Source organism: Taeniopygia guttata, chromosome 2 (assembly GCF_048771995.1).
Source record: "Taeniopygia guttata chromosome 2, bTaeGut7.mat, whole genome shotgun sequence".
NCBI lineage: Eukaryota > Metazoa > Chordata > Aves > Passeriformes > Estrildidae > Taeniopygia > Taeniopygia guttata.
Window position 1 is genome coordinate 117,500,217 of NC_133026.1, and position 26,562 is coordinate 117,526,778.

Genomic DNA, 26,562 nt, shown 5'->3' on the forward strand with positions numbered 1-26,562 from the left:
AGCATTAAGCACATATATGCACATACTGTGACATGTTATTGCTATTGTTCATACTGAAGAGATAAAGTACCTCAGGGAAAGGAAGAGCGATGATGAAATTGTTTCATTATATACAGATTGTAAGTGCCCACAGTCAGATGTTGTCAAGCCCTACATCTGAGCACAACCCATAGGCAGTCTGTGAAATGTGATATTTGATATGCCAAAAGGAACACAGGAACCCCAGAAAAGAGACGATCAAAATGAATAAACACTTCTAAAAATTCATTCTTTTAAAAATTGCCGGAAAAGTATTTTCAAAAGAATGAATTAAACATGAGATAATAAAAGCATTCATTTCCTAAAAGCTGTTTCTATAACTGAACATTGGTATTAGCCTTTCATCTTTTGGAAAGCCCAGATTTGCAGATGTACACACACATCTATTCCCTTGACAGAAGCCATGCACCTGGTTGCAATCCCCAGCTCTGAGCTGGGAGTACAAGCTCAAAGCATGGCTATGGTTACTACAGTCAGCTCAGAAGCCCCTCCTCAGAATGGGACAGTTTCTCAAAATATCCATGACTATTTACAAATCTCTGTTTATAAATCTTTTCCAATATTCTTCCAACAACCACCTTCCCAACCACACTGTGAAATCACAAACTGCAAGCGCCAAAAGCAGGGTTGTGCTCTGAGGTGCAGATTCCTGAAATACATAAAAAGGCTGGAATTTAGATCAACACAGCAGTTTCCAGAAAGTAATTTTTACTTCTGAGATTCCTCTACATGTTTTCAGGTAAAACAAGATCAATTCCTGACATGCACTCCTTCTGCTATTCCAGTGGGAATCATTAACAGTTCAAGCAACTTTGGAAGTGCAAGAGATGATGTCCTCTCAGCCCAAGGCATCTACCTGAAGCATTCTGGACTTTGTACAAATACAGACCAAAAGAACTCCAAGAGTTATCTGCATAAGGATAAAACAGGAGGGTACCTGGATCAGTGTAAAGGTATTAACCAGACTACCAAAATGGTGGACCTTGCAGTCCAAAAGTTCAAATTTATACCTAAATCTAGATAGTGCCCATGCATCTCTTAAAAAAACTGTCTTTAAAATTAACTTTATCTGCAATTCCAGGTGAAAGTACAAGCTACCCAAGAGAAGGTACAAAATATTATCCAATGCCATCTTGTGGTAAACAAGAAAATAGTCCATGCCAACAAGCTTGGATTTAAATACACAGGGATTCTGTTGCTCCACAGTATACAAATCATGCTCAAAACAGCTGACTTGGGGGGAAAAAAATTCTTGGTTAGACTGTGGCAAAGTTGTGTTATGCTAGCCATTAGAATTTAAGAATCAGCTATTTGTCCTCACCTTACAAACATGGTGTTTTGCTTCATTTCAATAACATTGCTGTGGCATTACACTCAGAATAATTTCCATCACTCCAAAACTAATGTAAAGGCAAAGATGGAATAATAACTTAGAAGATAGTATGCCTTGTATAAAAACACCCATAATTTCCCTCCACTACAGCTAAGTGCTATCAGGAGCTTGTTTTTAGAGCACCAGGGATCAGCTCAAAATATCATGGCCACACAAGCCAAATCACTGTATAGCTATAAAAGGATTCTTCTGCAGCCCATTTGTTTAAAAATAGCATGGAGGTATCTGTGACCCAGCTGACCTTTAGGAGCACACCATATCACCCCAAATCACCTCACTTATAATTACGTCTGTGAAGACATCTGCCAGATGATACTGCTTCCCAAATGCTGTTCCACCCCTCCCTTCTCTGGAGAGAGATCTACCCACAACACCTGTGTCAGTCTCGGTGGAGCTGCAATACAGCGCTTGAATTTTGATCCTGCAAAGAGCACTCAGTGGGACTGTTCTACAGCAAGAAGCATCAGAAAAACTCACATGCTTTAAAAAAATCACAAAAAAAAAAAACCCAAAAAAACCAAACCAAAACAAAACAAAAAAAAAAAAAGAGAGAGAGAGGAAAAAAAAAAAACAAAGACATGTTCCTGTGTCACTGTCTCGGTGCTTGGATGCCACGGCACGTCCCTACTGCAGGCAAGGGAAGCTGCAGGGCCCCATTGACTCTACAATGGTCCTACCACTCTGCTTTTGGCATTTGCCTCCCCTTATGTCCTGAGTCTTCCCACGTATGTTCCACCTCAGCACCACTCATGGTAGCAGCACGAGACAGATTTGGGGCCACCCTGAACCCCACACAGCCCCAGCTTGGGGGTCACAGAGGATTTCATCAGCATGATTGGTGATCATCAGTACCATAGGTGAGGGGTCCAGAAGGTGAAGTCCCATGAGGAGCGGCCAAGGGAGCTGGGGCTGTTTTGCCTGGAGAAGAGGCTCAGGGGTGATCTGATCCTTCACTACAACTAGGTGAAAGGAGGTTTGTCATGGTTTGACACAGAAAAAGAATTTTTCCGGAAAGAAGAGGTCAATTTGGACATTGACCAATTGAAGGTAGACACGCCTCTGAGAACACAGAGGGGTTAAAAGCAGAATGTCCAAATTGACCTCTTCTTTCCGGAAAAATTCTTTTTCCGTGTCAAACCACGACAAGGTTGTAGCCAGGTAGGGTTTGGCCTCTTGTGCTAGGCAACTAGCGATATAACCTTGAACTGCACCAGGGGAGGTTCAGTTCGAGTATTAGAAATAATTTCTTCACAGAAAGGTTGATTAAACAGTGGAATGGGCTGCCTAAGGAGGTGGTGGAGTCACTATCCCTAAAGGTTTTTAATGAAAGACTGGACGTGGCATTCAGTTTAGCGCTCTAGCTGACATGGTGATGTTTGGTCACAGCTTGGACTTGATGTCCTCAGAGGGCTTTTCGAGCCCAATTGATTCTGTGGTTCTGTGACTGGCAGGGCATGTCCATAAGCCGCTTCCCTGGCAAACCAGGGCTCCTCTGGCAGGCCGCGGGGAGCCACGGCTCCCTCTGGCGGGCCGGCGCGGCGGGACTACATCTCCCGGCGGGCATTGCGCCCGTCCCGCCCCGAGGGCACGGCGGTTCCGGGCCCGGCGGTTCCGGCGCGCTGACCCGGCGGAGCTTTCCGCACTCCGGGGCAGCGGCGGCGCCGCTCGCACGTGCAGCCGCTGCCATGGCGGCCGTGCGGGTGGAGGCGGTGCTGGCGGCCGCCGAGGAGCAGGAGGCGGAGAAGCGGCGGAGCATCACGGTGGAAAAGGAGCTGGAGCTGGAGTACGACCTGGGCAATTTGCTGGCCGTGGACCGCAACCCCCCGCCGGCGGCGGCGCTGCGCGGGGCCGGCCCGCGGCGGGAGGCGCTGCTGCAGGCGCTGGCCCGGGACAACACGCAGCTGCTCGTGTCCCGGCTCTGGGAGCTGCCGGCCGAGCGCGCCGGCGGCGCCGGGGGCCCGCTGGTGGCGCAGCTGCCCGAGCCCACGTTCCGCCTGCCGCGGGAGAAGCCGCCGCCGAAACCGCGGCCGCCGACGCGCTGGGAGCAGTTCGCGCGGCTGAAGGGCATCCGCCGCAAGAAGAAAACCTCGCTGGTGTGGGACGAGCAGGCCAAGGAGTGGCGGCGGCGCTGGGGCTACCGGCGGGCGGGCGGAGACCCGTCCCGCGCCTGGCTGGCGGAGGTGCCGGCGGGCGCCGACCCCGAGGAGGACCAGTTCGCCCGGCTGCGGCGGGAGAAGCGGGAGCGTGTGGCGCGCAACGAGTTGAACCGGCTGCGCAACCTGGCCCGAGCCCACCGCGCCGGGAGCGCCGTGCCCGCCGCGCCCCTACACCCCACCGGCCACCAGGACCGCGACGAGCTGCGCCGAGTCGCCCGCGTCGCCCGCGTCTCCACCGCCTCGCTCGGCCGCTTCCAGCCGCGCCTGCCGAAGGAGTCGGCGGAGCCGCCCTCCCGCAACAGCGGCAAGAAGCGCCGCTTCGAGCCGCTGCTGGGCAACCTGGCGGCCGAGCGCAGCCGGCAGCTGGAGCTGCTGCGGGACATGGGCAGCAAGAAGCCGGTGCTCGACATCACCCGCGCCGTCAACAAGCAGCTGCGGCAGGAGGAAGCCGAGGCGGCCGCTGCCAACAAGGGCAAGAAGCAGTCGAAGCGGGGCAAGCGCGGCCGCCGGCAGCAGCGGCCTGGGCGCAGCGGCAAGAAGAGCGGAGCCCGGCGGCAGCCGCAGCAGAAGAAGGCTGCGGGCGGTGGTACCGGCGCGGGCAGGAGAAAGAAGGCGTGAGAGACAGTGTGCAGCACGGGCTGAGGATGCCCACCGAGGCGTGGGAAGGGACTGTCGCTGCCAGCCTCCTGCCCGGTGTTCTGTTCACACACGTATCTGTCAATAAATGCGTTCTTACCTTTCTAAAACATCCTGCGTTTGGCTCGTAGCTGGTAGACAAGGAGGGCTGTGTTCTCCATCCAAGGGAAATCGGTGTCCTGTGAAGGGAGAAGGGTGCACCAGTTCCCTCCAGTCTGGGGGTGTCACAGTGACTTGTTTCACAGGTAATGTCGCTTCACAGTTGGCCTGCAGCATCTCTGCCAGGACAAAAGCTGAGCAAAGCTGTTTTCAGGTGGCTGGGACTGGATCGCAGATGTGACCTGGAGTTTTGATGGAGTAGCAGCCACAGGTCCAGTTAAAGGATGTGGCTGCTGCTCGCTGCCTTGGGCAAGTGGCCTGACGGTGGAGCTCTTGCTCTGTAAATCAGCTTCTGCCGCTCAGCTCTGTGGTATTCAGGTTCAGTTACAAAAGGAACATGGAAACTTAGTGTAAAATTTATTCCAGGGCCTAAGAAATTGTACAGATTTTCCATAGCATTTTGTTGATGAAAAAAGGAAGTCTGAAAACTGCTGAGCAGCCACTGAGTTCAGCAGAAAAATGTTTGTATTGTACAGGTTAAAACCTAAATTTCTCCCTGTAGTAACATTAATCCATCATTTTATAGAAATAATCTTGGTATTTGCCTAGCAGTTTGAGAGCAGGTAGTAGAAATTGTCTGAGACTTCTTCCCATTACTCTTGAACTTCGTAATGTTGTATATACAGTTGAAATAGAAAAAAAAAATCTGTTATCTCAATGTGTGGCTTAGCTACAGGGAAGATGTAAGAAAGTTAGTAAAACAAGTTTTAGTAATCTCAATTAAGTTAGGTTTTGAAACTTTGAGGGTTTTAGTGGTTAGTGACATTGTAATGCCTCACTGCAAGAGAGTTTTTGAAAAAGCTGGATGACTTAAGCAGTTTTCTTCTTGTTCTGTAGCACTTCAGTTAGGATGGCAACTTCAGTAAAAAGCATCAGAAAGCAAAACCTTTGTGTAGAGGAGTGCTGAGGGCAGAAGAGGTTTGTACACCTTGGAGCCTGGATGGCATTGATGGGCTGACCACTGCCCAGCCTGTGGGCCTTGCATAAGGTATGTTCTTTGCCTCTCTAGTGCTTCTTGCCCATGTGCTGAGCTGTCTGCAGCACTGCAGGACTTGTCAGTGGCAGTAGTGGTCTTGTGGGCACAGCCCTGTGTAATCAACCCTTCAGTAAGTATCAGGACAAACTAGGGCCAACAAGCACATGGAGGGATGGAAAAGGTTGTTAAAGAGAGATATTTCCATAGGGCACGCCTTGTACATGCTCAGCCAGAGAGAAGGGCTCTTTTCCCATACATACACACACCTGATGAGAGCTGATGTGAGCTGCTCACAAGGCTATTGGTCAATTTTCTCCACCAAAATCCCAGGAAGTGTGTTCATCTCCAGCAGCTAAGTGGTCACCTGAGCAGAGGTGCTCCTATGGTGTTGCCACCTTCTGGCTCTCACAACTGGATAAAGGTTTTGCAGCTTCATGTGGGGTCTCAGCAGACCACTAACCTGCTCTCCCAAGCTCAGCACCTTTAGTTCCTGAGTTTTAGGCTCATCTAATCTTCTCATAGAATCATTGAATGCTATGGGTTGGAAGGGACCTTAAAGACCATCTAGTAAGACATAAAGAGCATTCAAAGGTAAAATACTTATATATGTTACATTAGAAAAATGATGCCTTTTTGTCAGAATCCAGTGTTTCCTTTGCTCAATACTGGCATACTACTCTGCTGGCAGCTAAGCAGCATAGCTTACAGCTTAAAAATTTGGTTATAGAATTTTGATCCCTCCTGCACTATAATTTACCATGATTTCATAGAATTACAGAATTGTCATGGTTGGAAGGGACCTCTGGAGATTATCTTGTCCAAAGCCCCTGCCAAGGCAGGGTTGCTTAGAGCAGGTGACACAGGAACATGCCCAGGTGGGTTTTGAATGTCTCCAGAGAGGGAGACTCCACGACCTCCCCGGGCAGCCTGTTGCAGTGCTCTGCCACCCTCAGTGTGAAGAAATTCTTCATGCTAAGGTGAAGCTTCTTGTGTTTTAGTTTATCCCCATTCCTCCTTGTCCTGTCACTGGGCACAACTGTAGAGTCGGAAAAGTATTTCACTTAACTTCAGGACCATGGGTTTGTTTTATTATTTTCACTTTGCAATTCCATTACTCTCAGTATTTTTTTGTGGCAAAAATACAACACACACTCAGTCCTAATTAAATTTTAGTGGCTCTTCACTGGCATTCTGTGCTGTCTGTTTTAGCAACCAGATTTTCTTTGCCTCCAAGCAGGCCTGAGTTGGGTTTTGACGACGGGGACCGCGGGCTGGGGGTGCTGAATGCGGGCACTTCTCGCCTGACCGTGCGAGTCCCTCTTTGGGACACCCGTGTGCGGGGCCGGACAGCGGCGCTGTCCCGGGAGGAGGCGCTGCCGCCGGCCCGGCCCGGCCCCGTCCCGGGCCCCGGCCCCGTCCCGGGCCCCTCTCCGGCCGTGCCCAGATCCGGGCGATGGCGGCGGGGCGGGCGCGGGTGTCTCGCCTGCTGCGGCAGCTGCAGCGGGCAGCGTGAGTGCGGCGGGACGGGGCGCGGGGGTCCCTCCTGGGGGTTCCTCCGGGGGTCCCTCCGGGGGTCCCTCCCGGGCCCGCGGCTGGGAAGCGGAAAGCGGCGGCCGCTCCGCCCCTGCGAGCCCTCCCGGTGCCCGCTCCCGCTGCACAGAGTCCGGCTCAGCTGCAGGCCTTTGGAATGGGTGCTTGCAGGAGACTTACAGGACGTAACGCTTTAGTTTTCGCCTTTAACCATGCCACTCTTTTTTTTTTTTTTACATTTTAACTAGTTGTCGGTGCCCGAGCCATGGCCACACTTATTCCCAAGGTAAGGCTTAATTTGTTTCTCCAGAATAATTCTGTAGGAGGCCATGACCCTGTAGAGGGCTGTATGTATCCACATAACCTGGGCAGAGGGTGCAGGTGGGAAGGAACAATCTAAAGGAGAAGGTAAACAGCCTGTTATTTTGCAGCTGTACAATGGTAGTGGTTATTGTTGAAGAGAGTCACTGCTCCCGCATAAACCACAGTTACTGCTCCTGTCCCCTCCCTCCCCATACCATGGGGCCAGCTGATCTGAACTTTGCTCTAGCTGTCATCACCTGAACCATCTTGTCTTTAGATCTGCTTTTGGATACACACAGCTTACATCAGAAAAGAAACAGGAAGCTATATGGATAAAAAGTAGCCTAACACAAAGGTGTGTGTTGGCCTGGGGAGTAAAGTCTCCACAGGCTTTTTATACAGTCAGTCCCAAGAACACTGCTCACTTAGGCCAGGATTGTAGACTGTGAGCAGGGGAGCTGCACTGACTTACCCAGGTCACCCTAGGAGGAGTTTCTGTTTGCATGGGCTGTAGGGAGGTTAGAAGAATAACTGTCAGTCTCCAGATTGTTGGTAGTGGTTTGGGTCATAATTTCAGTAATGTGTAACTCTTAGTAGCATGGTTTCACATGCTTAGAACACTTCTTAAAGAATTGACATTGTCATTTTACATATAGAAAAGCTATTTATATGTTCAGATACTTGTTTTGCCCAAAATCATCCATACAGCAAGACAATAGTGCATCTGAGAAATAGAATTTCATTATTTTGCTTGTCTGCTTGATGACCTACTCAGTCAATTCCAACTAAACTCTTGCGAAACTGGAGCCTGAGTTAAGAACCCTCTCTGAAAGTTTTAGGCAGCAATAGAGTCTATAGCATAGCAAGATGATATCAGTTCAGTACATCTCTAAATACTAGGAATTGATTGAACAGTGACTATAGCTAAAAAAAAAAAAAAAAACAAACTTCTTTATGTTTCTTGGCAGTGTTCAAGGAAACAGTGCAATTTTTGAACTCAGTAAAATTCGCCCTGAAAGTTAAGTTTAGTTCAAGAATGTAACAGCAGGGTGTCTATTATACTATCAGAAAGCAAGAGTGTAAATGGTTTGGACATGTCCTTAGCATGTCAAATTAATGACTGAAAGTACAGCAGACTCCAGCTCCAGGAGAGGTCAAACATGTACAGCCTAGCTAGAGGCGGCAATGAAAGAGCTGATAGCAGCTGGCCTGTGCTTGAATAGAAAGTACGTAAAGGGTTTTAATACATCTATCTGCTACTGTTGTGGGTCAGTGCTTCAGTGCACCCCAGCATGTCTGTAAGCCTCATTTTCATGGCTTCACTCATTGGATCAAAATCCAAATTGTGTATTTTCAATCAATAGAGCAGACGTAAGGCATGACTCCAGCAGGAAAAGAAGAATGCTTTGCCTGGTGTTTTCTTGGAGAAGAATGGGCAATTTCAGTTGATGCAGTTTGCTTCACTCTATGGCAAAATCAGAGTACGCCAGAAAATTAGTTTTGTGATAATTCATGCAAAAATGACACAGCAGAAAGAAGCTATGACTCAAATACTGCCCTTAAAAATATCTTCTAATTAAAGTTAATAGTAACACACTGATTCTTATTTATTATTAGCAGTGCACACAGTAATTTTTTAGCAAATAATTCAGTTTGACCTGCAAGTTCAGTACTAGGTAGAAGTAAAAAGTGTAAACACCTGTTAGTATTGCTCCCATGCATACATAAGATGTTCTCAGATTATGTATATCTCAGATGATGTAAAGAGGATGTCTCATGAATTTGTCTTAAATGTTGTTCTGAAGGTTGTCATGTAGCCCCTTATGCATTTCTAGCACCTCTCAGCTTGAGTGAGATATAACACATACTCAGTTCTACTTTTTTGTGGGCTATTCTGGTCTTTGTAGACTGCAAACAAACTCTCATGCAACCTTCCTGCCAATTTATTCAGTTTTTATAAAAAATACTTAATTCTTGAAAGAACTTGAAAAACTCGCTTGTTTTGTTCAGTTATGTGAGAAAGATCGAGTATTTGGATCATTTAATCTCATGAACAGCAAGGGATGAAATGGGTAAATGTTATGCAGACAAGCTGAGGTGACCTGTGGAAATATGTTAGTGATTCCAAAAAGCAAGGGAATCTGTCAACTCTAGAGCTGAGAAACAGGTTGAAATAACTTACTGTTTCCTAATTCTACTGTTTTATTTCTGTTCCAGTTCCTGAACAGCCCAACCTGGGGAATACAGACTATGCATTTGAGGTAGATTTAATAATAAAATATGTTTCATTTAAAAGTTGTGCAAACAATACTTCTTGACAAATATGGCATTTAACAAATATTTGCATTATCAAATATTTATATTTCACTTTGAACGAGTAAGGCCAGATGCCATTTTTGATGAGAAATAAAATGTTCTTTTTTTTTTTTTTTAATAGATGGCCATTTCAAACATCCGATATGGAGAAGGAGTTACAAAAGAGATTGGCATGGTAAGCTGCTATGGTGTAAGTCCATCGCTAGGAAAAAGTTATTTTCTGAAGGGCAGCCAGTGTTATCAATCCACTTAATAAAGGAAAGCTGATATATGGTGTGGTCCAATGTATCAGTGCAAAAAGGTCAGAGCATAGATGGTTGAAGAACAGAGGTGTGGTGCACCAGTGGGGCTGTGGTGTATGAAATGCAGCGCAGGGGATAATTGAGTAGTGGATACTTTGCTACAAAGTATGCAACAATATTTTTCTCTGACAGCGATTTTAATTCAGAAAGTTTTGAATCTTGCTGACTCACCAGGATTTCCTCAAGATGGCTTTCATATTTCTAGCGCTCATTAACTCAATCAGAGACTTTCTATTAAATTAGCCAGATATTCATTCAGCTCTCAGCTTGCCCTGTGTAAGTGTAGAATTTTTGTTTCAGCAGTGTGAGATGGTTCACCTGAGTGTGTAGTTCCAGTGTGCTTTTATCACTGTCTCTTTTCATTACATTTTCAATATTTTACTGCTGTGCTGTGGTAGGGAGTTGATGGAGACAATCTGTGAAAAGGCCTTTTTTATTCTTACAAGAACTTAAGAAAAAATATTTTAAAAGATGTTTTATATTTTACTATTGTTTAAAGCAGTTCCATGTGGTTCAACAACTTTAGTTTACTTCTATCATAAGACTTCAACTATATAAATTTGGCAGCTTTAAATTTTATTCTGCTTTCTATATTCTCCATGTGTGTGGTTAATGTCCTTTGTCTTCAGCTGATACGGTTTTAAAAATTTTGCAATAGCCAACTATTTTTAAGTCAGGGTTTTATTATTATCAAATGGTTCAGTTGATTTGGATTAGTGTTTAAATAGTGAAGTATATGATTTTATACTAGTTGTTTGGTTTTTCGATTCGTTATTGTAGGACCTGCAGAATCTTGGTGCTAGAAGAGTTTGTTTGATGACAGATAAAAACCTCTCCAAACTCCCTCCTGTAAATGCAGTATTGAATTCCTTGGCAAAATATGGTATAAACTTTCAAATGTATGATAATGTCCGTGTGGAGCCAACAGACCAAAGGTACAATTTGCTTCTGACAGTGCATTTCTCCAAGTAGTGCCTGGGCCTTTACAGGATTTCATATGGCTTTTTAAACACCTCCCTGTGGCCTGCATGCTGGTCTTAATCGTTAGTTTTCCTGTGTACTGGTTTTATCCTGACTAATTGGAAAATCTTTCTTGTGTCCTAAGTTTCCTGGATGCCATTCAATTTGCTAAAAAGGGAGAGTTTGATGCCTATGTTGCTGTTGGAGGTGGGTCTGTAATAGACACCTGTAAAGCTGCCAATCTCTATGCAGCCAGCCCTTCATCAGAATTCCTGGATTATGTCAATGCTCCTATTGGGAAAGGGAAGCCAGTCACTGTACCCCTCAAGCCCCTTATTGCAGGTAAAGCATGAGGAGAATGTGCGGAGAGTTGGGGCAAGGGGAAGATGAGTCAGTCTACACTGTCTGATACTTCTACTGAAATCAGTTTACTGTGACTGTTTCAGCTTCCTTTGGGCTAACTTTTCCTCTAGTTGTATTCAGCAGTCATTTTGCTGCTTAATTCAGTGAAGGTAAAATAAGAGGTTTTATCCTTAATTTGTCTTGTTTAGCTCAGCTAGACCTCATTTACTGAGAAAAGAGATCAAAGTAGCAGTTTCCTTTTGATCTGTTGGCTTTGGATCAGGGATACCTCTAAGATTTCCTGGGCACTGTATTTTGGGTGGTGTTACTATTGTGGTTTTCTTATTTAAATTGCAGTATTATATATTTCTTATTATTTGTTGTTATCCCCATTCTTCCTTTTAAGTACCTACAACATCTGGCACTGGAAGTGAAACCACTGGTGTTGCCATTTTTGACTTCAAAGAACTAAAAGTTAAAACCGGTGAGAATTTTGGTACTTTGTTTTGGGGTTTTTTGTTTGTTTTGTGGGGGATTTTATGTGTTATTCAAGACAATTGCTTTTCCAATGTCTTTGTTATTTCCCTGCCTTGAAAGGAAAGGATACTGCATGTCATTTCAGGTGTCATGTTGTTTGATTCAACAGCCACAGGCAAATTTTAAAAGCTTAAAGGTTTCCTCCTTTAATTAAATTTATATCATATTAACTTAATGAAATACCTATGTAATACAGTGGATTATATTTTGAAGGCAAAACAGGAAACTGAAATCTTTCAAGTCCTTAAATGGCAGAAAATGTTAATTGCAAAGGAAATTTCTATTTATATTCAGGGTCAACCAACTGTTCCTTATTTCCTCTGTATTTTTCTTTCTACTTTTAAGACTTCTGTTTCTTTGTTGTGTAATTGCAACCAAATGTTCCTTTTCCTGACTTTGGAAACCTCAGGCCTGGGATGCTGTGCAAGTGAGGGACACTGTCTTCCTTTGGCTTTTTCATCCCTGGCAAATAAAGATTAAGGCTAAAATGTCATCTTGAGCTTCATAGCTGTTTAAGGTTTTGCTTCTAAACATACGGATTTTATATGCCACACAGTCTGCAGAACTTGGGACCCAGGTGGGTGTGCTAAGGAGATTTGACAATAGCTCAACAGTTTTCTACTCTATACATCGTCAGTCAGTCTGTCTGTCTGTCTCTCTCAGAGCTACATCTTTGTGCCCTTAACTGAAATAGCAAGGACATGGTTATTGCTCAAGACAGCAATTGGCAATAACAATTTATTGCAGGTACAAACCAGTTTTGCCTTCTGACTGTCCACAGAAGATACAAATCTAAGAATACTGCAGATGCCACAGACATTTTGCAAGGCTGCTCAGGGAGGGATGCAAACAGAGAGAGAACGTTGTCTGGTATAATCCAGTTCAGGCAAAAGTCTCAAGTCATGTAACTCTTTTAGAGAGACTTCATCATCAGTCTCACATTGGTAAATACTCTCTAACCTCCCTTGTCTCTCTTTGCTTTCATGTTCATAGTTTCAAATATGTTTTTCCCTCCTTATAGTCATGTTTTGAACATTAAGCTTATCTTGTCCTATTTTGTTGCAAAACATTTTTAACTGATTCTTCTCCCTTTGCACATTGCAGGTATTGCTTCAAGAGCCATTAAGCCAACGTTAGGCATCATTGATCCTTTACACACACTGTCTATGCCCGAACGAATAGTGGCCAACAGTGGCTTTGATGTGCTTTGGTGAGTTTTCTGCACAGGTTGCTACTTGAATTTATTTAAATTTTGTATTTCTACTATGATGATTGTAGAAAAAATACATTTTGAGAGCACATGATCTTTTTTCTCTGTTTGCTGTTCTTGTTTAGCTGAGCTCTGTCAGACTTTCCTCTTCCTTAGTTTCACTGCCTCCCTCAGAATGTACGGAAACAAATCCTGCATTTGCAGAAATTTGAATGTTTTTGCAGTGTACTGGAGAAAATCTTTACTTCCAGAATAGCTGTTGTCAGGGAAAAGAGTCCAAGTGTCCCTTTTAAAGGGATCATGGAGATAGATGATTAATCACAATTGTAATAGCATTTATCATGAATCACAGACATGGCAGGGAATAGAGAATAAGAATTTTCCAACAAAAGCCATGATGTGTCAATAAAAATTCATAAAAGCTTGTGAGCTACAAGCAGGTCTTCACCCAGCTGTGGTCATCTTGGAACCAATCTCACAGTTTGCTTTTCACTTGGCACAAAATTTTATTCATCTTAAACCAACAGCTTAACTGCACAAAATGCATTAACATTTCTATTTGGAGAGCCAGAGCTTACTTTGCTTCTGGGTGATATGTGCATTAAAGTAGTCAATATGTAATAAAGCTGTGACTTCTCAAGTGTGGTGAAGGACCCTGGCAATGTCTGTAATGGAAAAAAGGTATTTGTTCATCAATGAAAATGGTTTGTAGTTTTGTTCATCTTAATAGAGCCATGTAGGCAGTGCCCCTCCTTTATTTGGTCAGATTCATGAGTATCTGGGAGGTGAGACTATTGGTGGTTCCACTTAGCTTAAATATCGTACCCATAATTTTTTCAAAGTCAGTACTTCTAAAATAAAAGTACCCTATGAAGGTTCCTGTGCTAAAGTCTCATATGGTTCCTGTCCTACAGAAAGGAAATGCATTCATTGCACATGTACAGCCCTCTTCAGTGAAAAACACTGCAGGTGTTCGTGCATCCAACCAGGCTTTTAGCATGGTGTGAGCTGATGGAAAGGCACTGACTTGTGTTTAGATTGCCTTCGGTATGTTTGTTGGAGAGGAAGTACTCTAGAGGTGCTGGCCCAGCATTCTTCCACTGTGAGATTCTATTTCTTGTTTCAGCAACTGTTGGACACCAGAAATAAATAGGAACCTGCATTCAAAGGACAGCAGGGCAGTAAAAGGGAGCTCTACCCCTTAAATAATTGGTTTCTCCATCTCTCTGTTAGTCATGCCCTGGAATCCTACACTGCTCTCCCTTACAACCAGCGCTGTCCCTGCCCCTCCAATCCCATCAACCGCCCAGCCTACCAAGGCAGCAACCCCGTCAGCGATGTCTGGGCTCTGCACGCTCTGCGCATTGTCGCCAAGTACCTGAAAAGGTAACGCACCTGACAACCCCTGCATGTGCTCAGTCCACAGTGCCCCTGCAAGAATGTAAGTGTTAGGCTGGAATGAGGCAAGCTGCAACATTAAGCTTTTGTTTTCTACCCTGGATTTTTCTTAAATGAAGCAAAATATTTTTCAGATAAAATTCAAAGTAACAAAAAAGGGATTAGTGGTTTGTCTTGAGGAGGTAGCTTTTTATTGCCTCTGTGAATCTATTTTAGAAGTCCTCAGTTAAAGGTCTTTCCAGCTGTACAGTTAATAGGGAGCCGCATTTACATATTTTTTTCAAGAACCTCCTTTCTATGACAGTATAAGGGGTATATGTAACAAACTGAATAAAATACTGCTAATTTTACTTCTGAATTAAGAAGTAAATTAAGCACATCCATCAGGAAGGTACTAACATGCACTTACGAATGTGCAAAAGTGTGAATTCAAACCTGCTTATTCTTAGAAGACCTTCAGTTTAGAATAGGTATTGCCTTAGCTGGGAGTTGGTGTTGATCCCTGTCAATAAAGATTTAGCCTGTTTACAGCTTTTGCATAGCATGTGCATTTCTATTAAAGATCAGTGTGGGGGTTTTTTGAAAAAACTTTTCACAGTACCTAGTGAGTCAAAATAGTTGGTTTTTGTTCCTTTGGAATCTATTCATGAGACGTTTTTTCCTTACTGTCAAACTACACAATGATCCTGAGGCATAGGAAGGCAGGGAATCATGTCTTCTTCCCACACAGGTAGTGGGGCCTAGAGCACCACCTACTGAGATGGTGAGAAAGCTGGAGTGATCCTGGAGCCATACACAGGATTACCAAAGATTATAACTAGAATTTTCTAATTCACCACTGAATTGAGTATGGTTAAATTCACTCTATTTATTTTTTTTTGAAAAGTGAAAGGAAGCTTGCCCTTCACTTAACCAGTATGTCATACTTAAGTGATCAGGATGCAGGATTGTTCTTTTACTGAAGCGTGACTTGATTCCGTTTCCACCATTTTTATCTCAGCTTCTTTTAGATTTTTTTGTATATCTGTCCATAAAGAAGCCCTCTCTCCCTTCTCCCTGTTGAATCACCTATCTGTAAATTCATTGGTACCATTTGCCTCCATGGTGCCCAGAGCCATCAGAAACCCTGAAGACCATGAAGCAAGAGCCAACATGCACCTGGCAAGTGCTTTTGCTGGTATTGGCTTTGGCAATGCTGGTGTTCATCTCTGGTGAGTACAGAGAAATAATAATCCCATCTGAGATCAGTTTATAACTTGTGTTTGTTCCAGATTGTCAAAGATGTTGCTGCCCTTTAGAGTAAGAGATTGTGGCCTGGCCTGTGATGCTGAAGGATCTGTGTGTTGTGGCAAACGGATGGGCTCTTTTCATTTATGTGTATAAGGATTGTACATTCTCGGGTTGTGATACTCAAAACCAGTCATGTGGAAATTACAAAACACAGCCTTCTTTACCTTCCTTAATAGTAAAAACAAGAGTAAAAAAGTCAATGACATTTTAGATGTTAGATTCCATGCCAGCTCCTCCACAGTGAGACAGCAATGATGTAATCTTGAGTTTTTCCTGAACTGATGCAATTATCTGTAAGTTTTTTGATAGGCAATCAGCAGTCTGAAATAAGCTGTAATTAATATTGCAAGGCAATATAGTTTCATTTGGATGAAAATCTCAAAGAAGCAAAGCCTAAAAGTGAACTGTATGCAGAAGTTACTAGCAGTCATTCTCTTCAGAGACCTTCCTTGCATTTTTTCTTTGAGCAAGTCTACTCTTTTATTTATATCTTAAAATTAAAGTTTCTTTTTCTCAGACAGTGAGAACACATAGGTATGCAGACTATGATATTTTTGGCATATTTACATTCTTGTAGGAAATTGAACATCTTTCAGTTCAGTCAGTGAAATAATATAACTTTACACTCATAAAGTAAGGAGTTACTGTCTTTTCTAGCCAGGTTCCTGAGGTGCGGAGGGATGAGGGTTGTCTGTACCTAATATCCACACCATACCTGTCAATACCTTCTGAGTATCTGTACTGAAGAAACTTGCATACTGAAAACTGACCACGAAAAGGCCTGAACACAAATTTTCCAAATACCGGGAGAGCTGCCCTAACCACTCTCTCTCTGCTCTCTGTTCCAGCCATGGAATGTCTTACCCTATTTCTGGCTTGGTGAAAACTTACAAACCAAAGGATTACAATGTGGATCACTCTTTAGTGGTAAAACTTGTTTCTTTTTGGGGTTTTATTATATATTTCAAATATCTGTTATCTGTCATTAATGAGCATTAAAGTCCATTTAAGTTAAAAGTACATGTCTTGTTGATGTATTTTGTTATTTTTTTCCTTTTTTTTTTTCTCCCCAGCCGCATGGCCTTTCTGTGGTGCTGACATCCCCAGCAGTGTTTGCTTTCACAGCACAGATACACCCTGAACGGCATTTAGAAGCTGCAGAGATTCTAGGTAGGAATCTCTGTGGGTACTGTTCTTGTGTACAAATGGAATTCTTTCCAAAATGATATTTTGGGATTGAAAAAAGTTGTGTATAAGCAATTGTCATTGGTTGTTGGGAGGGGTTTAAGTTTAGAAAACAAGATTCTGGAATTAGATGTCATGCAAATTAGATAGAATAATGCTGAATTTTGATATTGAATGATGTGATTAGAGGAGCAAGCTGGAGAAAATCTGATTCTTGGCTAGAAAAGTGTACAGTTGAAATTAACTGGAGGTCTATTGCAAATCAAACAAGAGGTCTATTGCAAAACAAAAAAGAGTAGCTGTGATTGGCACAACTCTTGTCACTTTATGAAGAGTACTTACTACAAAATGAACCAGTACTCAGGGGCATTTGTTAGCTAAAAGGAAATATTTTCCCTAACAAATTCCCTGCTGTGACAGTGAAATTAGAACAGTGATATTCTGAATCACTCCTGCTCTTTTTCCGTGGCACACAGCTGTGGGTTTTGGTCTTTCTAATGTAGGCCTAAGCTTATTTGTAGGTGTTGGAATTTCTCAGTGGCTGATGCCAAGGGAAAGCTTTTCCTGGAGTAGCTCTTCTCTGGACACATATGTAATGGCTAAAAAGAGATTAATGAACAAAATGGCCTTTTCTGCTTTTTAGCAGAATAAAAGTGAATGCTGCAAGCTGACAGCTCATTTAAAGGTTATTTTACAGTGCCTTGTTACGTGTGCAGTCCATCACCAAAGGGTGTCCTAAGGGAAAGGATAGCTCTTTATTATACCTCCAGCATGACTGTATGTAATAACCAGATTCCAGTGATGTAGTCTCAGAGCTGTTAGCAGTCTAGCTGTGACAGCATGGCTCTGCACTGAGCTAATTTATTTGTCCAAGGTCAGGGTTTTCCTGCACTAAGTTTTGTGTCGTGGCTACCCTGCTGCTAATACCCATGCTGGCTAAGGAGCAGTCACAGCCACGTGCACAGCAATGCAGGGAGTGGAGAAAAAGTGGTTAGGTCAACTCTCCTGGTATTTGGAAAATTTGTGTTCAGTCCCTTGTATGGTCAACCTTCTGTATGCAAGTCACAGCAGTCCAGTCACATGTATGACTTGCTTGTATAAGTAATCTCAAGCATTGTGGATCTCAAGAATAATGGGGCTTTTATATAGACAATGAAAATACCACAGTATTTTATAGAGGGTGTAAAACAACATGGTCATAAAAACTACATTGGGTGAAAGTTCTGTTCCTTTCATAAACTGTCTGTGAGGTTGTTCAGGCTTCCTCTAAAATATGCTGTCCTGCCTGTGGTCAAAACCAAAACTCAAACCTAGCTGGAATCACATACTGAGCTAATAAATATCTGTGTTCCTACAGCAATAACACACAACTAAAATTAGTTGAACAAAATGTGTCTAGATAACTGGTCAGCACAGCATGTCAGAAAATTTCAGGTCTGGCTCTTGATTTTAAAACAAGTGACTGAAAAGCACTTGCTTTAGATTTTGTGGTATTAACTTCACCATAAATTCTGTCTCTAAAAGTTCTGTTAATTTTCTTAGTAGAAATTTTAATTTTGTCACTGTGTGCCTTGCTGGAAAGGGATTCTGCTGAAAACATGTCACATGGAATTGAATTTGTTAATTCCCATCTGGGATGTTTACTTCTGAGTCTACTCCAGAGTCCAACTGACTACAGTAGCTGATTCAAATCTGTCATGTTGCCAAATGCAATGACTAAGAAGGCATTTTATGACATGAAGCAGATTACTAAATAGTTATGTTGTGTGTATGTACAGCTGTGAATTTGGCTACAGCCAGAAAAAGCTTAATACCTCCCTGGATGGATTCTTAAACAGTTGAAATAGGTGTGCATGTGGCCAGAGACTTTGGAAGTGCAATCAAAGAGTGATGTGTCTTTTAGGTTGAGCAAAAAGAAAGTACTAGAGCTATAGCAATATTTAAAAACTGCCAATCACATTTACTGTCATATTTTATCCTCCTCCCTTTCCCTTTTTCTTTACTATCTGAAGATAGTAGGTTTATGTCCTAGTTTCCCCTCCACAGCAAAATCCAGGATAAACTCAGACTTCATGGCATAGCCCCAATAGCACAAGACTTCGTGCAAGATTCTCTCATATCTTATTTATCAGTTTTTCCCAGACATTATTTGCTACATTCCTGCCAGCCTTACTACCTGAATGGCTCAGCTCTTCAAGGGGACTAGTAGGTCTCCTGTTCACTTAACTCCCTTTGAATGTTACACTGAGCTGTATGAGGATCACAGAAGATATTTTTCCTGTAGTTATGTATTGCTCTTACTCATCTCTCAGTATGGCACTTGGACCTAACATAGTTCTGGTGTAACATCACTGAGGTTACACAGTGAACCAATTTAGCTCACGTTACTTTGAAAGAAATCATATGGAGGAACTTGGGTCTCCTGTTTGGACATACTTTTATTATCACTTTTAAGTAAGTCTTGAACATTCATTGAAGAAGGGAACACAAGCTATTCTGTAAGAAATATTTGTAATCTTTCATTTTGTGTTGGTGTTTTCATTACTGTTTAGTAGATGTTTCAAAGAGAGAAGTTCCTCCTCTTCAGTTCTACAGTACCCCACACAAGTCAGCACATATTCAAACAGCAATAAATTTAGAATTTACTCAACCCACTGAACACTGCCGTGCTGTTTCCTGCCTTTTCCAGCCTACATGCTGTAGTCCTCTCTGAATGTGTAATTGAATGGAACAGTCCTCTAGATGTCAGCAAACTCAAGGCCTTAAAATGAAGTTAGCATTTGGCACACTGTCCATACAAATAAATACCACTGATGTTCATGCCTTAGCTGCTTTCCTCCCAGCAGTTAGTCAGACTGAAAAGTGCTTCTCCCTGCAAGCACAGAGGGAAAGGAAGTTAACCTCATGTGGCAGTTAGTCTTTTTGGCAGCAGTTAACGTGCTTCTGATCTTGTTTTATTTCACCTTTCACAAACTATTTCAACTGTAAAACGAGGACTGATTCCTCTTTTTACTTCATGCTGCTTTTAGGGCAGTGGCTGTTATGTATGGATATGTATTCAGCTGATATTATGATTAAATTAAGTCCAGGACAAGCTTCCTCTGCTCTCTCCACCCTACAGTCAAGGCATTATGTCTTATTTTAGGAGCTGACATCCGCACTGCCAGAATCAAAGATGCAGGGCTTATTTTGGCAGACACACTCCGGAAATTCCTATTTGATCTGAATGTTGATGATGGCTTAGCTGCAATTGGTTATTCCAAAGCAGACATCCCTGCATTAGTCAAAGGCACTCTGCCTCAGGTAAGACAGAGAGCAAAACAGCTTTTCTTGTCAAATAAAAGAGAACTGATTTTGGAAAAAAACAGAAGTGCTTCTTTTCCAGCAAGTTTTATTTCTATTCCTACATGAAAAATATTTAAATTGAGAAAATTATGGATAGCAAACTGTATTTTGTTTCACTCTACAGCTTAGGTTTTTCTTTTCAGTGGGATGGAGTGCATGCGGCAGTTTTTACATGGATACAGAAAAAAAGGGCTAAGTGTTTGGTTTGGGTTTTTTTTAATGTTACAGTTTTTAAAAAGAGGATGTTTTTCATAGGCCTGTGATCTTTGTAGTAGATACTGCTTTTTCATAACTACCTCTCTTAATTATGTGTGCAGGTGGTCTATAGATAAAGCCTTAATACCAAGTGCTATCTGGTAAGAATGATCAAAGTCACTTTGCATTAAACTTTCCATATTGAGAAGTTGCATTTTTCTTCACAGATGGCTTTTTTGTTCCATTGACCCCCATCAGAATTTGAAATAAGGTCCCCTGGGATGATATAGATTAAACTTGTAATACTCTTTATTGTTTCAGTGCCCACAAAGACACAGCAAAAAGCAACACACCTCTCTTAAACCAAAATCCAGAATCTTCCTTGTAAAAAGATAGTTTCATTCATATGCTATGGACTTAGTATTTGTTCCCACCAAGTTGCAAAGGAAATACATACTACAGAGAAAGTGAAAATTTTTTAGGCCAAAAGGTTATTCACTTTTTACAGCAGATCCTGTATAACTCTTCTAACTCATAAATCTCAGAGCACCTTAGAACAGTTACATTAACAGTAAATATTAATATTCCTATTTTATACCTGAGAAAGTGACACAAAGATGCAATTACTGAGGATCACACACAACAGAGCAGTGGCAAAGCCAGGAAGAAAACTAAGGTCTCTGCACACCCATGAAGTAGGTTATGTACATGCATTGTTACCGGGCATTTGGACGGTATGTTTTGATAAACATGCTTCTTTAAAACAAACATTGGATGCAAGCTCTGTGTAGCTGGGGAAGAGCTCTTCACCAAAAGACGTTGAAGAGTTTTTCTGTCTTCCTATGGCATTGGTGTTTCATTGCACTGTGTAAAATGAGATGACCCAATAGTTTCTCAGGCCTTATTTTTTTGTATGAGATGTAACATGATGCAAATGTATCAGTGTTCCTTAACAATCTGTTAGCAGCCACGGGCTAATCCATACAGTTTATTTTTTGGTATAATTTTTTTGCTTTTCTTCATGCAGTAGGTTTGCTTTGTAATATAGCAGCGGCTCATTCGCATCAGGAAAACAATGTGGTGCAGTGGTGACAGCACTAAAAAGTTTGCCAAGTATATTCCGTACCGTGAAGTGCAGACTGCAGGGAAAAATGTAATCTGACTGCTGGGATTTGGGGTGGGAACTCTGTTGGGACAGACATCTATGCTTGAAGTTAAAACAGAATTTTATTTCCCTTCTTAAGTGAGGCTGTTGAAATTGATCTTATTTACAGACAGCAGTTATTCTAGCAAAGAAGATGCTGTCTCAAAGTTCAAGGTGGCTGTGTGGTGATGTTTGAGAGGAAATGGGGGCACTGAAAATAAGAGATTATTTCAGGGCTGTAGTCTGTCCACCCACCCCCTGCAGACGTCCCAGAGGCGGCTACAATGGGGCTGAGCCAGTGGTAAGTCCGGAGCTGCTGGGTTTGGCACGAGACCAGAATGCACTGAGTCAGACTGGGAGCCAGGGCCTCACTGTCTGGGCACCAGCAAATATCAGCAAGCTTGTGCAGAGGTAGTGATGGTGCCTCTGTGTCGAGGCATATGGGAGGAGCATCCATTTGCAGCCTTCTGTCAACAGAGCTGGGAAATGCTCCAGTCTGTCAGGCTGTCAGGCTGGCTGTCTCCTGTCACCCAGTGTGATTTTACAGATAAATCTGGACATCTCAGTGCACAGAGCTGCAAAACTGGCTTTGGCCCAGATGGTCCTAATATGATGTATTTATGAATACTTGAGCACTGTGTTGTTATATTTTGCATATTATGAGTCTGAAAAATACAACACACTACTGCCCTAGTGCTGTTTGAATTTTCCATTTGGTTTCAAAACTGCATAGAAGAATCTTAGTCTTCTCTTTGGCTGGATCTCTGTGAGTAGCAGCACTGGTGTCAGCCATGGGGAAAGAGGTACCATTTGACTACTACCTATGCACCAGTAAAGCTTCTTCTGTAGGTAAAATAATGCACACAGAGCTGCACTTTTCAGACTCCTCACAAGCCATGCTAACCATGATTATGAGCTGTGAATACCACAGCTGACTTCTCACCATGCTAGACCACTGTTTCACGTTGATTTTGCAGTTCAGTGGCCTCGCTCGCTGTGTAACCACATCCAGCCTGCGCACAGTTGTGTCCCGCAGGCTGGGGGGAAGTGCCACAGTGGGGCTCAGCTGAGCCTCCTGCCCAGGCAGGGCACTGGGGGAGCCCCTTGCCCTGCATCCCACTCTGTGCCTCAGCAACTGATATCCACTGTCCACATGTGAAAAAAGGGGGGAACTGTAAAGCTGGAGGGCAGCATCTTTCACAAGGGTGATGTTGAAACAGGCTGCGTCAGAAGAAACTCTCTCTTGCCCAAACACACCTCATCTAGAGATAATGTGTTCCTAGTGTGGGCCTGGACTCTGTCTTTGCAGATATCTCTAACTCTCCCCAGTATTTCAGTAAATGTTAAAATCATTGGTTGTTGAAAACATGAAAGTTCTAATCATAACCAGTATGAGTTCAGTGATGTTGGGCCCTTTCAGCTGAGTGTTCCTGCAGTAACTGGGTACCTGCACTAATGCAGCTCCTCATCCTCAGTAGCACAGGGCTCTTCTGAATTGCAGCCCCTGACTTTGTGCTTGTTTTGTCAAGCAGAGCACTAAAGCATATACCTGAGTTTCATTTCAGTCAGTGGGGCTTTAGCACCTGAACATTCTGTTGAATCAATGTCCAAATGAAGACCAACCACCATTTCTTTGTATTCTGACTCTGAGGTGCAGGCTGTTTATTAAGCAGTTTCATGCTGTCCCTTGCTGTGTCTCTTTTTCGGAGTCTGACTTACAAGTGCTGTTGATTCTCCCCATTTACAGCAGCTCCTGGGCCTTGAGAGATGTTGTATTTTGAAAGTCTTGGTCCCTAAAACTCTAACTCCTAGTTCAGTGCTGGCAAATTAATTTTAAAAATTGACTGTATTCTCAAGATAATGTCCTCCAGTGTATTGACATCTGCAATGGAGAAGACTCATATTTGCTGTGCTTGACTCTGAAACTGAAAAGCATTCTCATCTTGCTTCTGTGAATTTAATTACAGGGAATTTTAGCTTATATATTCTTGAAAGTACTGTACAGTTAATGATACTTCAATTTAATTACTTGATTACTTGTTTTGCAAAACTTTGTTATTCTCTGTGAAGAATGTTAGTACAGAGACACGTAGTTCACCTACTGTTTGATTAATTTTATTGGTATCCATTTATAATCTAGTTTTTCTTTCATCTTGCAGGAGAGAGTGACTAAACTATCACCACGTCCCCAAACAGAAGAAGACTTATCTGCTCTCTTTGAGGCTTCCATGAAACTTTATTAGCTTAAACATGTTCTGGAAAGTGTGGTCTATTCTAACACAGAGGTAGTTTCTCATAGATAGACGACTGAACTTGTTTAGAGCATGGAAGAATTTGGGTAACTTTGACTTCTGTTCCATTGCACCCTGCCAAAAGGTCATGTAATTCATCTTTAACTAAACAGTGCTCTGAAGTGAGGACTTGACTGTGGTTTCTTTCTTGCTCAGGTGTCAGTGACACTGACTTGCATAAAAGTTGGAGCAGATTTCTTGCATTACTGGAGGCTTTTTTGTGCTTCAGAGGTGGTCAAAGGTAGAAAAATGTTCTAAGGGATATTTCAAGCCATTTTGTAAATTATGCTTCTATTTAAATTATCCATAATTTTTTTTTTAAAAAGTCATGCTAGTTAAGAAATAATGAAGGTAATTTTTAATTAGGAAGGGGAAGTCCCCTGCAGAAAATGTCAGCTTACTGTATTCTATACTGCTTTATCATCTTTTTACCATCTGCCTTTGCTAAGAAGGCTATTGAACTGGGGTGCTTTTTTGTTGTTTGATTAAGAAAAATCTACACACTTCATAGCTGTTTGGAAAAGACTGCTTGAGAATTTGGTTTGGGTTAAAATTCTGACAGATATTGTCATATATTTATCTTTCATTTTATAATCTCTGTAATTGTCATGTATTTATCTTTCCTTTTATACTCTATATGAGGTGTTAATCAGAGGAGCAAAACCAGAGTAAAGCATGGTCACACACTCAACAGGAGCCATATAACAGCAAGACAGCATCCATCATGGTCATTCTGTCTGGCTGAGGCAGCATCCCCTCTTTCCTGCTGTGTTCTGTGGAAGGAAGCTCTCAACTGTATCTTGCTTTGCTGTGAATCAATTGCTTCTGCTGAGCTCCTGCAGGTGCTGTCCCTCAGATTGCAGCCACCAGCCTAAGGAAGTGGCTGTGTGCTGTGGTTCAATATTAACAAGTGGTGGTGAAGCATTTGGCTGCAGAGTGCCCCACGGGGAGCACTGGTTAAATGTGGGAAGGAGCATGCACCTTCCGAGCAGTTAACCAGCTGGTTGACTGTCAACTAAGAAAGGGAAGTGGGGAAGGGAGAAAGGAAACCAACATTTTAATATTATTTTCCTTTATTTAAAAAGTCCACGTGGTTGTGTATACAGTTCTTTTAAATCAGATTCTGCTTCATGCTGGACTATTTCAGCATCTGATTCATGCTGCTACCACAGCTCAAGACAAATGAGAGAAGAGCCTTGTGATTTGTGGTGTGCATATTTCTTTCTGCTGGGGAAGGAGCACTTTTCAGTCACCCCGTTGAAGTAGAAGGCTCTATGCTTGCATCTTTGCATTTGTGTACTTGTCTGATCAAACTAGTGCTGTCCTAGCATCTGAGGACAGATGTGTACTGGATATTGACACTGGATCCATTTCAGGGCTGTTAAAACAGGAGGATGGATACTGTTTGAAGACTGCTTGTTTTTAGCACCAGAATGGGTTTGGCAGCCATAGGACTGCACTGCCACTATGTGATACACATGTGATTTCCATGTCCTTCTGAACCTTCCCCGCTGCTAAAATTGCCCACAAGTACCTCTGTCATGTAGGCTGATGTGGTAATAGCAAGGGATTCACTTCATTCTATTGTGCAAAGCTGACATGTTTGGAAAAAAAAAACTTTTTGTCCATCCCTGTTATTCAAAGTCAAGCTGGATGAGGCTCGGAACCCAGTCTAGTGAAAGATGTTCCTGCCCATGGCAGGGAGGTTAGAACTAGATCTTTAAGATCTCTTCCAGCCCAAACCATTCTGTGGTTCTATATAAACTTTTAGCCTGTTTTGTCTTTCCACTCCTGTCTTTCTCCAGTAGTTGGTAGCAGTACAGATTCGTGAAGAGACAATCTTTTCGTCCATGAGCCTAATTCATGGCAGTCCTGCTGTATTTGGGGGGGAATATACTCTCTGGGGAACTGAGCAGCATGTGATTTCATCACTGCAGCAGAGCACTTTGATGGGCTGCTTAGGGAGGTAGGATAACTTCTTCTAGCACACCATTTATCTGCCTTTTATGCCAGTATGGCAATTATTGTCAGGTTGCATTTTCAACTGACAGAACCTCACACTTACCTTCCTGTACCAGGTAACCTGCAGGTCCTGATGATTTATAAAATAAACACCATACTCCCTTCAATACCCATATTTTACAGATGAGACAAAGGGGTTTATGTAATAACTAACATAAGCAGATGGTGCTGCAAGAATGGACATTTCTGTTTTCCACACCTCTTTGACTGCATCAAAGTCTTCAACTGCCTTAAACTGGTTGTGAAATCTCTCCCATGGACATTAGCTACATGTGAAAACCTCTCCCGAGAACATCAGTCTCCACCACCAATTATTAGTTGCTAGTAGGGATTTTCTGAGGAAAAATCAAGATAGCTCAAGCTGCTCCAGAATGCTGTCTTTCAAATAGTGGTGATGTGACAGGGTGTCACATCCTGGCTCTTGGGCAGTGGTAGTTTTATTCACAGCTGAAGAGCTACATGAGTTTTTTCATATATTATCTCACTAAATTACTCTATACTGGTATTTCTGTGGGGAGCTGGGGTAATTGTGAGTTCCCAGTAGTGGTTGGACGTGTGTGAGATCTGGGAGGCCTGTTCTTGTGACTCCTGTTACTGCTGTGTTACTCAAACCCTCTGTGAGGAATCTATTAGTCTAGACTATGCTGAAATGCAGATAACAAAAGTAAAGCTTGTTTGAAAGCAGCATTTAACTCTGTGTTTTCTGAGCTCTGTGCAGGTAAACACAACACAAAACCTGGCCCATGAGATCACTCAGTCCATTTACATTGATTAGGTTAGCTTTGGGGAGCAAGTATGAACAGGTGCATGTGTAGAGCTGGTGAAAATAGTTT

General features: G+C 42.8%; 2 protein-coding genes across 6 annotated transcripts; both read left to right on the forward strand.

The window, feature by feature from the left end:
- The first annotated feature begins 3,023 nt into the window (after positions 1 to 3,023).
- RRS1 (ribosome biogenesis regulator 1 homolog) lies at positions 3,024 to 4,334 on the forward strand. The gene has a single exon (XM_030266281.4). The coding sequence runs from the start codon at positions 3,118 to 3,120 to the stop codon at positions 4,204 to 4,206; it is 1,089 nt and encodes a 362-aa protein (XP_030122141.3). The 5' UTR covers positions 3,024 to 3,117; the 3' UTR covers positions 4,207 to 4,334.
- On the forward strand, positions 4,328 to 23,833 carry ADHFE1 (alcohol dehydrogenase iron containing 1). Of its 5 annotated transcripts, none has more exons than XM_072924705.1 (15): positions 4,332 to 4,469; positions 5,221 to 6,868; positions 7,138 to 7,175; positions 9,410 to 9,453; positions 9,630 to 9,683; positions 10,591 to 10,745; positions 10,916 to 11,112; positions 11,519 to 11,596; positions 12,754 to 12,859; positions 14,093 to 14,245; positions 15,370 to 15,468; positions 16,396 to 16,474; positions 16,621 to 16,717; positions 19,878 to 20,035; positions 23,576 to 23,833. In XM_072924705.1, the coding sequence occupies exons 2-15, from the start codon at positions 6,813 to 6,815 to the stop codon at positions 23,657 to 23,659; spliced, it is 1,398 nt and encodes a 465-aa protein (XP_072780806.1). In that variant the 5' UTR covers positions 4,332 to 4,469; positions 5,221 to 6,812; the 3' UTR covers positions 23,660 to 23,833. The 5 variants fall into 5 exon arrangements, with proteins under 5 accessions (XP_072780808.1, XP_072780806.1, XP_072780807.1 ...); XM_072924706.1 differs by lacking the exon at positions 4,332 to 4,469 and adding an exon at positions 20,395 to 20,433 and having other exon boundaries at positions 4,471 to 6,868; XM_072924707.1 differs by lacking the exon at positions 5,221 to 6,868 and having other exon boundaries at positions 4,328 to 4,469.
- The last annotated feature ends 2,729 nt before the right edge of the window (positions 23,834 to 26,562 follow it).

Bases quoted from the DNA above. Each gene is read 5' to 3' on its own strand.
- ADHFE1 (XM_072924705.1), top strand. From the start codon at position 6,813: ATGGCGGCGGGGCGGGCGCGGGTGTCTCGCCTGCTGCGGCAGCTGCAG. The intron at 9,684-10,590 runs GTAAGCTGCTAT...TCGTTATTGTAG, and splicing joins TTACAAAAGAGATTGGCATG to GACCTGCAGAATCTTGGTGC. The intron at 12,860-14,092 runs GTGAGTTTTCTG...TCTCTCTGTTAG, and splicing joins AGTGGCTTTGATGTGCTTTG to TCATGCCCTGGAATCCTACA.
- RRS1 (XM_030266281.4), top strand. From the start codon at position 3,118: ATGGCGGCCGTGCGGGTGGAGGCGGTGCTGGCGGCCGCCGAGGAGCAG.